This window comes from Antechinus flavipes, chromosome 1 (assembly GCF_016432865.1).
Source record: "Antechinus flavipes isolate AdamAnt ecotype Samford, QLD, Australia chromosome 1, AdamAnt_v2, whole genome shotgun sequence".
Lineage (NCBI taxonomy): Eukaryota > Metazoa > Chordata > Mammalia > Dasyuromorphia > Dasyuridae > Antechinus > Antechinus flavipes.
Genome location: NC_067398.1, coordinates 263,880,093 through 263,893,615, shown reverse-complemented (window position 1 = coordinate 263,893,615; position 13,523 = coordinate 263,880,093). Strand labels below are relative to the sequence as shown.

At 34.4% G+C, this 13,523-nt stretch overlaps 1 protein-coding gene across 1 annotated transcript in view; it reads left to right on the top strand.

The window, feature by feature from the left end:
• The window catches only part of LOC127564769 (acyl-coenzyme A synthetase ACSM1, mitochondrial-like), a 54,277-nt gene extending 44,429 nt beyond the window's left edge, over positions 1 to 9,848 (top strand). The window contains exons 12-13 of the mRNA XM_052001512.1: positions 3,432 to 3,551; positions 6,915 to 9,848. Of these exons, the coding sequence (XP_051857472.1) occupies positions 3,432 to 3,551; positions 6,915 to 7,001 (207 nt within the window). The 3' untranslated portion in view covers positions 7,002 to 9,848. The remainder of the gene's footprint in view (positions 1 to 3,431; positions 3,552 to 6,914) is intronic.
• Positions 9,849 to 13,523: the final 3,675 nt, after the last annotated feature.

Below are 13,523 nucleotides of genomic sequence, written 5' to 3'. Positions count from 1 at the left end.
ACATGTATTGTGGACTGAAGCAGTCCAGAAAGGATTCAAGGAAGAGACAAGATTTTTTGCTGAATATTGAGGATAGAAATAATTTAACAATAGCTACCATTTATAAAATGCTTTAGCATTTGGAAAGCTTTTTTATGTATATTATCTCATATGATCCTCAAAATAAGATTACTTTAGATAACAGTGTCCACTTAAAATTTTTATAATTACTAAGTACATATATTATTCACTTGATTCTAACAATTCAGTGAGATAGGCAATACTAGCATTATTATTCCCACTTTATAGGTGAGGAAAGTGAGGCACAAAGAGATGAAATCAATTACCCACTATCAAATTACTAGTAACTGGCTGAGCTAGAACTCAAATCAAGATCTCCTGAAATCCAGTCTCATACTGTTTCCAGATTTAATGTGTTCCATGAATGAGTGAATGAATGAATAAATGAATTGACTTTAATATCTGCCTAAGTGAAATATAATAAAGAAGATAAACAATTTATTCTCAAGCTAAAAGGAAATGCATTACAGATTTGCCCATACCACAGCATTCCCATCTGTTAGAATGTGTAGCAGATTTGCATTCAGTACATGTTTTTTCCCAAGTAGGTGCTCAGAAAATCTCATTTAACAGACACCTCATATAGCTCCCCACCCTGGCAGAAATATTATATACATACATACATATATATGCATATTATATATGTATACATATATTCATATCTGTATTACAGAGGAGATAAATATGTTATCTATATTTATGCATATACACACAAAAAACATACACTATATATGTATATATAGAAAGAGAGTAGAGAGATAAATATATTCTCTTTATATATATAAATACACACAAAAACATACACTACATATATAGATAAATATGTTATCTATATAAACATATACACACAAAACATATACTATATATAAGCATATATATTTGTAGATTATATATAGAAAAAAAGGAAGGGATAAATATAATATTTTAATATATGTATACATACACACAAAAATTCTATATATATTTATACATATAGACATAGATGTAGATATATAAACACTCTCTACAACACCCATAACAAATTGTTATCCAGCCTTTCCTAAAAGAAGGGAGGTAGCAGGACTTACATTGAAATCATATCTCCTTCTTCCCCTGCTTATTACTTTGTGAGCAAATTATTTCATTTATTTGGGCCTCAGTGTCCTCATATTTAGAAATAGACTTGATCAAATGACTAACAAGGTCCCTTCCAACTTTTAATTTGTGATCCAATAAACTCTTACAGATCTATTTTGGATACTGACCTATATTAAGCATGGAGTCTAGGCATTGCTGCCACAATGCTCCTAAATATAGTCCAAAACAAATTAAAATGTAATGGGGAAATGTTTCACAACATAAATAAAAACACAATAGAACATAAATAATGTTAATATATGGTTTTCTGAATCAATGTGCAGATGCAAGGATCTTTATGTTCAGTTTAGTGTCCTACTTCTATTTGAGTTGATCTAAAGAACCCTTTTCATGGAAATTCTGTTCAAGGATGTAAATCAACAGCTCTCCACAACAGAGTTTTGAGAGTTACTTTGGTTACAGAGAGCTTAAGTGACTTATTCATAGTACCACAGCTAGGGTATGTGAGAGACAGAATTTGACCTCTGCTCCTCCTGACTCTAACATTATCATTTCATTATTAAATAGTCATAATTATTCGGAAGTCATTTCTTATGTTGAGGCATTCTCTGCCATCTTACCCACTGGTGCTAGTTCTGTTTTCTGAAGTCACATGGAAAAATCCAATCTTTCTTCCACATGACAGTTCTCTAAATATTTGAACACAATGAGCATGTCTTTCCAAGTCTTCTCTCCTCCAGGCTATATGTCCCAAGTTCCATCAACTACTTCCTTATGACCTAGTTTCCAAGCCTTGCAACATCCCAGTCACTCTCTCTTGAACACATTCACTAGAGTAATGCCCTTCTTAGAATGTGGCATCCAGAAGTGGCTTCAAGACAATCTCCAGATGTGATCCCCGAACAGAGGATAATATGATCATTGTCATCTTGATCTGCACACTATGTTTCTATTCATTTGACCTAAGATTTTATTAATATTTTTGACAACTGAATTATATCTTTGGCTCATTTTCAATAAATTAGGGATTTATTTTTGGGAAGAGCTAAAAATGGACTATATTAACCAAACTTGACCATACTATTCTCAGGGATGTCTTAATAGTTGTCCCATCTCTCAATTCTTGATTCTGCCTATAACCATAACTTTTTGTCTCTACACTCTTAAGAAAAACAAAAAGGTTTAGAGGCATAATGATGGGCTATATAATAATAATAATAATTGTTTATATTTTTTTATTTGAGGCAATTGGAGTTAAATGACCTAAACAGGATTAGTAATTTAGGAAGGGTCTGAGGTTGGATTATGAACTCAGATCCATGCTGACTTCAGACACACTGTATTATCTGTCTGCTCCCAATTTCTTACATTTGTGTAGCACGGTATAGTTTAAGTTTTTATAAGAGGCACTGTGGAAGAGTGTCCTTTATCAGAAAGACCTGAGTTCAAGTCCAATCCTTGATATGCTGGAGGTCTATAACTCATGGACAAGTCCCAGTGCCTCAGGAAATTTTGTAAGATTATAATTCAGATGACTTGCAAAAATGCATAGATAGAGGGAGTTTCCAAGGCAGAAGTTTTTTTGAAGAGATCAAAACCTCCCTTCCACCTTTCCTGGAAAAATAAAATACATAACTCGTTTGAGCCTCACAAAAGCCTTGTGAGCTAAATAAAACACAGATTGCTTCCATTTTTCAGGTAATATAGAATCAGAGGACAAGGGTTCAAATCCTGTCTTTGTTGTTTACAACCTTTGGGGTAGTCCTTTTGACTCCCTTATCTATAAAATAAAGTATTTAGACTAAATAAATGGTCTCTGAGTTTTTTTCTGGATCTAAATCTAGGATCCTATGACAATGCAGAGTTCAGTTTAAAAATCACTTTGTTCCCCACTTCCCTATGAAATAAGTGATATAATTACTATTATTTGTATTTTACAGTTAAGGAAACTGGGGTCAGAAAAATGGCACAATCTGCTATGGTCGCAAAAATAATTAGCTAAGACAAAGATTCAGAACTTCTGGTGATCCTTCATTTGAATATGAGATTCTTAAGAGCAAATACTGTCTTTTTATCTTTTTTTTAATAATCTCAGCCAATAGCATGGTGCCTGGCACATACTAAGAGCTTAATAAGTGTTTATTGACTGACCAACTAACATCTTTAGCAACTCTATGATTCTCTGTACACAAATCCTCCTTATTCTGCTCCAACCCCCACAGGGAGATACATGTGCTATGTTATAGTTTTCCCATCTATCTGCAAGTCACCTCTGACCTGCTCCAATCCTTTAGGTGGTAAAAGCATTTGTGGTCCTGACTCCGGAATTTAGGTCCCATGATCCTGACAAGCTGGTTCGGGAGCTGCAGCAGCATGTAAAGAAGGTTACAGCTCCTTACAAGTACCCCAGGATGGTAAGACCAGGAAGGGGTTGGGAGTTGGGGGAGTCTTTCTGAAATACAATTTAGTGACTCTGTGAGGAGGCTTGAACTGTCACTTGCACTGACCTTTTTCTGTATTTGTCAAAACCATGTGGCCAAGAGAGGGAGTATTTGGGAGTTCATTCATCAGAGAGTTTTCATTATACTTCTACAAAGATACTTGGATGTAGCAGAACCTCAGAATGTGAGAGTCGAAGGGGATCTTAGAAAGTATGTAATCCAAACTCCTCATTTTATATATGGGGAAAATGGGGACATGAATGAATATATGATTCATCCAAGATCACATAGCAAGTTCATGGAGGAGACTGGAATTTCTAATTATTCTAAGAAATAATAATACTTAGAGCTATATAAAACCTTATAGCCAGCCTACTCCAACCCCCTCATTTTTAATTCAAGAAACTGAGGCTAGGAATGTGACATACCTTCTCTAGAATCCCAAAAGTAGTCAAAGAGATAGGGTTCTAACCCCTATGTTCATTCCCATGCTGCCTCTAGCATCCAGGCTTCCCAATTTTCAGTCATGTATTCATTTAGACAACATCAACACAAGAGTACTGAGTCAAGTGTTTTTGTCAAAATAGCTCTTTAACGTACACTCCTGCAATCCTTTCCTTGTAAATGTCTTTCCAGGAATCCTATTCTCTTCAGCCTACCCAGGCAGATCCTCCCTCCCCAATACACACTTTTTCTTAATCTCAGTATCTATTCACATAAGTTTTACCCAGTATTTGCTTCCCTACCCCAGCCCAATCCTACATTTTATCACAGTGGTAGTGACCACCCTGAAAGTCGTGTCCTTCTATTTGAAAGCAGAACAAATGTCTAGGCTTAGATAACCAACAGTTTTAATCCTTAAAAAAGGAGGATCAAGCTTAAAGTACTGTTACAACATAACTCAAGTTAGGCAGTGTAGTATACTGGAAATAGGGTATATGAGTTGGGAAACATCAAGTAACCTGGGTTCTAGTCATCAACTCTTTTTTTAATAATTCAAATTTATTTTATTTTGCAATTCCAAATTGTCTCTTTTCCCCTTCTCCCTCTATATGTGTGTGTATATACATATATATGTGTGTAGATAGATAAATACATACTCAAATATGCACTGAGTACATTGCCTCTCTAGCTAGAGGTAGATAGCATGTTTTAACATGAATCTTTTACAAATGTGATTGATTTTATTGCTCATTGCTGACTCTTTGTTGGGAAATTTACTTACTCTCTTTAAGCCCCAGTCAACTCAAGTATAAAAGAGGAGTTTTGCACATTTGAGAGAGCTTTTCAAGATCAAAAATTGCAAGTAGCACCTTTTTTAGCCTATTTTTAATGTTTTGATCTTTATGATTAATTTTCTGAACTACTGTATGTACCTTGAATATGATTGCATGCGTTTGGAGAAACTCATGGAATGTTATTCTTCTCTTAGAAAGATGTCATCACCATTAATACAAGATTCCAGTACTGTTAATTAGTACTCCCACTAGATTTTAGCAATTAGAACAGAAGCCAGAGTTCAGTTCTTCAATTTGTTTTTGGTTTTTTTGTATGCCCTTTGTCTAGACAGTACATGGAACATTTTTTAAGATGAAATCTGTGGTTTTCTTAATATAAGGCTGATATGTCAAATACCTAGCCTGAACCAGATTAAAAAGTAATTGTGAAATGTTTAACATTTCTAAAAATTTACTAAAAATTTATGAAATTATAATAAAAGGTATTATAATACACAATAAAACATAGATAATGTTAACATGCGGTTTTCTAAGAGCCCATAGGGATTTTTATTGTCTCCAGTTTCTATTTGAATTTGACACCACTAATACAAAAAGCTCCCACTGAGGAAATTCTTACCTCCAATATAGTCCAACACCTGTTCTGCAACTTATAGTTTCAGAGTTGTCTAGAACAATGATGTCAAATTCAAATAGAAACAGATCTCTGTGATCTGTGAATTGGCATAGAAAACCACAAATTAACATCATCTATGTTGTAGTATATGTTATTTATTTTGTTAAACATTTTCCAATTACATTTTAATTCATTTGGAATAGGTCATTTTGTAGTATATAGGTGTTAACCTTTAGGGTGGGGTGCTGGAAAATAGTGATTTACCTGGGGTCATATAACAAAAACATGTCAGAAATTGAACATCAGTCCCAGTCTTCTCTTTCCATCATACCACACTTCCTCATATTCAACTATAAAAGTTGCTTAATCAATGTTTGTTCAGTTCAAGTGAATTGACAGACCAACATTGAGGGATGTATGAACCTGGACTTGTGGGTTCCATCATTGTACTGAGTTTGCACTGAATGATTAATGCTCTATACCAATGGCAGCCCTGTGACCAATAATACAGAATTGACTGACTAGGATAGAAAGATCATCTGAGACTGGGAAACAAAGCTGAGTTCCCACAATTATTCTCATACAATAAAAAAACTTACAAAAAGCATCCTTATGAAGCTTTATTTCTGTCATGTCAGTTTAAGATTGCTAGATGGTCCAGTGGATAAAATGTTAGTGCTAACTCATCTTCCTGAGTTCAAATCTGACTTCAGACACTTACTAGCTGTGTGACCCTGATCAAGTAAACCCTATTTGTCTCAGTTTCCTAATCTGTAAAAAATATATATATATATAAATGAGCTGGAGAAGAAAATGGCAAAGCACTCCAGGAAAACATCATCACCATTTTTTCTCTTAATGACTCAATTAATAGGACAGACATCATCAACTAATTCTCTTTGTTAGGTCTACAATCAAAGTCACACTTGAAAGCATGGCAGATAATAGAGAGTTTGAGGTATGGGGTTGTAGAGAAGGGTTTAACGAGAAAAAAAAAATTTGCAATTTCTATCTTCCTTGTCTTTTCCTCTCTTCTTGGCAGAATAGAAGAGAGAAAGAGGAAGGGAAGGGAGAAATAGGGAAGAGAAATAGAGGACATAGGAATATTGTTCTGTAGTACTGTATATTTAGAAACCAACATTCTGGCCCTACTTGTATGATTCTGGGCAACTCATGTCCTTCTATAAGCCTCATCTCTAAAATGGTTTTACATACAGTTTAGTTTCATAGACAGAACTAGAAGGAACTTTAAAGTTTTAGTTGCTCATCTAGTCTACCCTTGACATTTGATAAGTCTATTGTGAGGAAAGAATTTTTTAAACCTCAAAGTGATTATGTCAATGTGAGATGGTGATAGTTGATATTATACACATCCTTCATTTAGTTAATTAGTCACCTGTTCAATTCACTGAAGGAGATTGGGTGGGAGATTCAGGTACTGATCTGGGAGAATCTGGGAAAATTTTGTCTTTTTCTGATCAGGTGGAGTTTGTTCAAGACCTGCCCAAAACCGTCACAGGGAAGATCAAGAGGAATGAACTCCGGGAAAAAAAACGAAATGAGGCTTAATCTGTGATCTACTTCTGGGCTCCAGCTCAGATTCCATCAGAACCTGTGTCTTCATTAAGTGGAGTCTTTATCAGCTTCATGCAACCATTTAAACAATATTAGGCTAGAATAAGAAATCAGGGTGATTGTTGTCTTCCCAGATTTATCACTGGCCATAAAAATTCATTTCCACTTGTGATGATAAGTGTGCCACAGAATGAAATCCCCAAGTTGTAGGATTTTATATTTAGTGATAGTTGACCATAATAGCAGATAAGTGGTGCAGTGGATAAAGTACTGAGCCTAGAGTCGAGAAGACTCATCTTCCTGAGTTCAAATTCAACCTCAGACACTTACTAACTATTTGATCCTGGGCAAGTCATTTAACTCTGTTTGCCTCAGTTTCTTTATCTGTAAAAGGAGTTGGGGAAGGAAATAGCAAATCACTCCAGTACCTGGACCCAAATGATGTCACAAAGAATCAGACATGAATGAACGAAAACAACAAAACCAGTTAAGAAAAAAAGGTTATTTAGATCTATGAATGGGAGTTTATAATTAGGCACCATATCACAGAATCTCACCCTCTATTCCTACCTAACTGACCAATTGGCCATCCTTTCAACTTAGTATTCCATCTCCTGCCTCTATCTACTATTCCCATACCTTGGATGTATACCCACCTACCCTTTGCCTTAGAATCTTTATTTTCCTTCAGAGTTCAGCTCAGATACTACCTCCTACTTAAAGCCTTTTTTGATCCCCTGAGTCATCTGCTCCTCCTCATATAATCTTGTATTTACTAAAGTGTTTTCATCTTGTATTCCCTAGATCTCTATAAGATCCTTGAGAGGAAAAGATTGTTTGATTTTTGTAGACCCAGTACCCAGTACTTAATAAAGTTTTGAGCACTGGTAGGGGCACTCAATATGCTGATGGCAATGAAAAATTATAAGATTATGAGAGAACTGAAAGAGCTCCTAGATGCCATATGGTTCAATCCCCTTTTTTTGCAGATGGGGAAACTGAGACCCAAAGAAGTTAATCAACTTGCCTAAAATCACAAAAACAGTGTTAGAGGCAGAATTCGAATTCAAGTCATATGATTCTAGAATCAGTATGCTTTCAACTATGCCATCTAGCTTCTTAGTTACTGTATCATTAGATCACAGCTCTCCTAAGGTTTTTACTATAAATTTCTATTTTCTAGCATATACTTTGCCACATAAAGTCAAGTTACTCACTATCTTGCCTTGCTGCCTAATTTTTGACTTCCTGCTAGTATGACCATTCTCTCTATAGTACTCAAGAATCTCTATTCCACTCCTTATTTCTGATACTGTATAATGTACAGTTTGAAAAAAATCAGCCCAGAAAAGAGACTTTGCTCCTTTTGTTAGATTTGGATCATTGCCTTAACTCGGCCAAGCAAGGCCAAGGGTCTTGAAAATAATTTTCTTAAGTTAGTGATTAAATGATGCATTTTAATATATTTACAGCACTTGGAATCATACATTTTGAGATGGAAGAGACCTAAATAGGTATCTTGTTGAATACACATATTTAGAGATGAGTAAGAGATTAGAGATTTGTCCCGATGTCACACATATAGTAAATAGTAGAGAGAAGATGAGAACTTGCCAAATACATTTATAGTATATGATTACCTCTGCAACTTGTAACACATAATTACAGTTAAGAATTAATCAACATACTTGCCATTCCTGACAATGTATTCCTCAGTTTATACTCATTGTCCATCATCTCTCTGCCAAAAAGAAGGAGACATATTTTCACCATCAGTACCTTGAAGACATGACTGGTCTCTATCTGGATTAAAATTCTAATGTTTTTGAATGTTGTTTTTCTTTATTGAAGGAAAGAACCTTTATGCAAGGTTATATACATTACTATGATACTATTCTGATTCTACTTACTTCTGCATCATTTCATATCTTTCCAAATTTCTTTGAATTCTTCATATTATTGATACATTAACATCAAATAACATAGTTATTTGCATGTACTACCTTTTACTTTTCTTTGTATACTCAGCACAGTATCTGACATATAGTAGGTGTTTTATAAATGCTTCTTGACTGACAACTGAATTTTAAAGTCCAAGTTAAATATTATCTTTTTCTTGAGTCTGTCTCAGGAGGAAGTTATCTTTCTCTTCTACCTCTTATTACTCTTTTTACCTCTTTTAGATTGTCATATAAGTGTTAGCTCTTATGACAGTCATTTGTTTTGTTGACCCTTTCAGAAAGAACAAGTACATTTAAATCTTAGGTCTGAACAATGTCCCAAACTATAAAACTGTATATACCTTTGATCCAGCAATACCACTATTGGATCTGTACCCCAAAAAGATGGCAAAAAAGGGAAAAGGACCCACATGCACAAAAATACTTATAGCAGCTCTTTTTATAGTGGTGAAGAATTGGAAATTGAAGGGACACTCATCAATTGGGGAATGTAATGGAATACTATTGTGCTATAAGAAATGATGAGAAGACAGATTTCAGAAAAACTGGCAAGACTTATATGAACTCATTCTCAATGAAATGAGCAGAACTAGGAGAATATTGTACATAATAACAGCAATATTGTGCTATGATCAATTATGATAGACTTGGCTCTTCTCAGCAATACAATGATCTAAGTCAGTTCCAAAAGACTCATAATGGAAAATACTAGCCACATCCAGAGAAAGAATTGTGGAATCTGAATGCAGATCAAAAAATATTATTTTCACGTTTTTATTTTTTTGTTTTTTCTTTCTTGTGCTTTTTCCCTTTTGTTTTGATTCTTCTTTCACAACATGACTAATGTGGAAATAAATTTAACATGATTATACATGTATAAGCTATATCAGAATACTCGCTGTCTTGGGAAGAAGGAAGGGAGAAAATTTTGGAACTCAAAATCATACAAACGCTGAAAACTATCTTTACATGTAACTGGAAAAAAAATACTATTAAGTGAAATAATAGTATGGCAATTTATTACAACTTTGGATAATCACTCCAGAAAACTTCAAGTGCTCTAAGTGAGGCTGTGCTAAAAAGAGGTAATTCAAATACAATTTCTAGTAAACAGATGTAAAGCCAGCAGGATCTTGGCGCTAGATTATTGGAGCCACAAGGGAGAATAGAGTCAAGTTCCAGAGGTCTTTGGGGACAGGTACTGAGCCAAGTCATATATGTACATGTTAAGACCATCAAAGAAGCCAAAAATCAGAACCTGGTTTTAAAACCAAACCAAGAGATAGGGTTGGCTTCTGATAAGTGCCAACTTATCTGAACTGACCCTAATACAAAGCTACTATTTGGGAAGAGAGAATAAATATATATAATTAAGAAAGTTTTGAATACAATGGCAAAATACTATGAATTAGGAAAAGTCCAAGAGATTTGAGAGAAGATCAGAGTAACTACATTTTAAGTACAAATAGATTTTCAAAGAAAAAAAATTGACAAGGCCATAAGAATTATAAGAATGGCTGGACAAAAGCTTAAAAATGAAATTAAAGCTCTTGGCAGGGGGAATGAAAAAAGAAGAAAGAACTGAAGTAGAAAATTTTGCCTAAGGAGCAAGTTCTCTAACAAATATAATAAAACAAATAAAATTCAATAATTCCACAAGAAAACAAAGAAAATTGGTATAAAGTCAGAAGACTGAAATTTTAGATGTATATGTAAGTATATTTCATCAAGAATAGGGAAAAGATATCATATAGGGGAGGAATCTGAGAAGAGGGTGGAGTAGATTGGTAAATTTTAAACTCTCCTGATTTGCCCCACAAGTAGAACAAATTTGTACCTCAGAGTAAACATAGACTAATGAAAAATAAATGTTAAAAATACAGTCTTAACACTGAAAATCAGATATTGAGAAAATTTTATTAAAGAAGAATCTTAAGGTATCATCTTAATGTTTCTGGTCAGAAGTGGGCCCCACTTCTCTTCCCTGAGAGATAGCCCCAAAACACAGAAGTGAAGAATTTTTATACTTGCTAGTTTGGCTCAGTCCCTCCATTCAGAGAACAGATTAGTCTGTTCCCTTCCAGATTACAATCTTTCTTATACACCCACTACATGTTTCCCCTAAATATGTATAAATATGTCTCCTTTCTTCATCGTACATCCCATATTCAAAAATGATGGAAAATTCCTCCTTCAGGGTGTATTGTTTAATATTTAATTAGCCTGTTAAGAAGATAGTAATGATCTGGTCAAGTCAGGTCACTGTTTGGGCTGAATCTAGTTTGGACTGAATAAATTATTATCTTATTTTTGTGGTTTTCTTAAAACCACAAGACTCTTTCTGATTGGCTGAATCCACATGTGCCTTCCTAGACCCCCCCCCCACTTTCTCGTTTGCTCAAGGTTTCCAATGTTCACTTAATTGTTCTGTGAATCCTAACTTTCCTTAACCTCTCACATTCTGAAAACCTACTAGCCAATGGTACCCAGTGTTCTACAATAGCTGGAAGCTTGAGACACTGGAAACCCTACTTTTTAGCATTTCTCACATTAAAAAGACTTGGAACAGAACTGGGATCCTCCCAGTACTACCTGGGAAGATCTGAAGAAAGGCCCCAGGCTGGGAATTAATGTGTCTGAAGTGCAATTCCTCCAGGCTAGCTCCACTGAAACACCAAGTGGGAACCTCTCAGACCAGCTGGGGGAGGTTGGAACCTCTGCAAGAACCAAAGATTTTCACGTCCTGGACTGTGTATAGAGTCAGGGTTTGAGACTAGGAAGACTGAGAGAATCTTGGCTAATTGAGAATTGTGCTGCTGAGACAAGGCCCTGGGTGAGAAGGAATCAGCACCTGGACTTGCTGTCTGTGGGCACTTGCAGGAGCAGGGAACTCTTAGTTTGGGGTTCCTGGTCAGAGTGGAGAGCTGAAGGGAAGCTTGAGGCATCATCCTCTAGCCCCATGATTCCAGGTGCTTACATTAATACCTCTTATTTTAAAAAATGAATGGGCAAAGAAGAAAAGACCCCCATCATTGAAACATTATGGGAATAAGGAAAAAGAGGGTTCATCTTCAGAAAAGTACACTTTAGTTTAAAAAAAAAGCATCCACCCCGGAGAGAAATGGCTCCCTGCCCAGAGAGAATTTATAGAAGAACTCAAAAAAGAATTCAAAAATCAAATGAGAAACATTGAGGAAAAAATAACCATCCAAGAAAAACAAGAAGCTTATGAAAAAAAAGTTAACCAACTTGAAAAAGAGATACAGTCTCAAAGATGAAAATAATTCTTTGAAAATTAGAATTGGGCAAGGGAAAGCCAGTGAACCTGAGAGACTAAAAAAATAAAAAAAAATGAAATTCTAATATGCTGGAGCTACAATTATAATTGTACAAGATATATCAGCATCTACAATAAAAGGCTGTAGGTCCTAGAATCATATCTACTGACAATCAAAAGAACTAGGCCTGCAGCCAAAAATATTATATCCAGCAAAATTATCTATAATTCTGAATGAGAAAAAATGCACATTCAATGAACTTGCAGATTTTCAGGACTTTCTATCAATCAAACCAATATTTAATAGAATATTTAACATATAAGAGTCAATATCAAAGATCAATTTTAAGGAACTTAATGTCAATAAACTGTTTAAACATTGACAAATTGTGTTTTTTTTAAATATGTGTAGGTAGATAGATATACATCTTATGTTTATAAGATTCACATCAATAATAGAATAGCTCAAAAGAAAGATTGGCAAAGTTAAGGTAAAAATATTAATCATATAAATCACATGCAAAGGAAGAATAGATACAGAGCCATTAGAGGAGGGAGAAGAGTTTGTAGTTCTGAAAACCTACTTATATTGTGAACAAGTTCAATAGACAACACTACATATATAGTATGAAGGGTATAACACTCTCCACAATCTATAAAGAAATAAGAGAAAAGGGATGGGCAGATAGAGAAGAAGACAAGGGAGTAATCCTGGGTAAGAGGAGGTTAAATAATTACAAAGCAAGTTAAAGAGTAGAATTTCATTTAAAAAGCAGCAAGGATAAGAAAAACATGTGTATGTATATGTGAGGTGGATATGGTTGTGAGTGTGTATATGTATCTTTATATGTATACATAAATGTATTTTTTCTTTAATGTAACTTGGGAGTGGTGGGGAGATAAAAGGGGAAAAAAGAATAAAGTAAATAAGGTGCACAACAAAGAACCAAAGAACAATTTATAAGGAAGTAAAAAAATGATCATTCATGAATATAATTTCTTCTACTAATGTGTGTGTGTATACTTTTATAATCTGGTAATTTGTTGTTATATATTTTGAATCCTCCCTGATACTCTGCTGGACACATAACAATGTTATCTTTTGTTGTGCATTATTTTGTTTTGTATTTCTTTTCTATTTTCCCTTCTTATTCTGTTTTTTTTAAATAAAAAGGCCAAAAAAAAAGATAATTTAAAAAAAAGAAAAAATATATCACATAAAATTCATCAGACTCTATGAAAACAACAACCCAACAAAAAACCCTGGAATATTACATT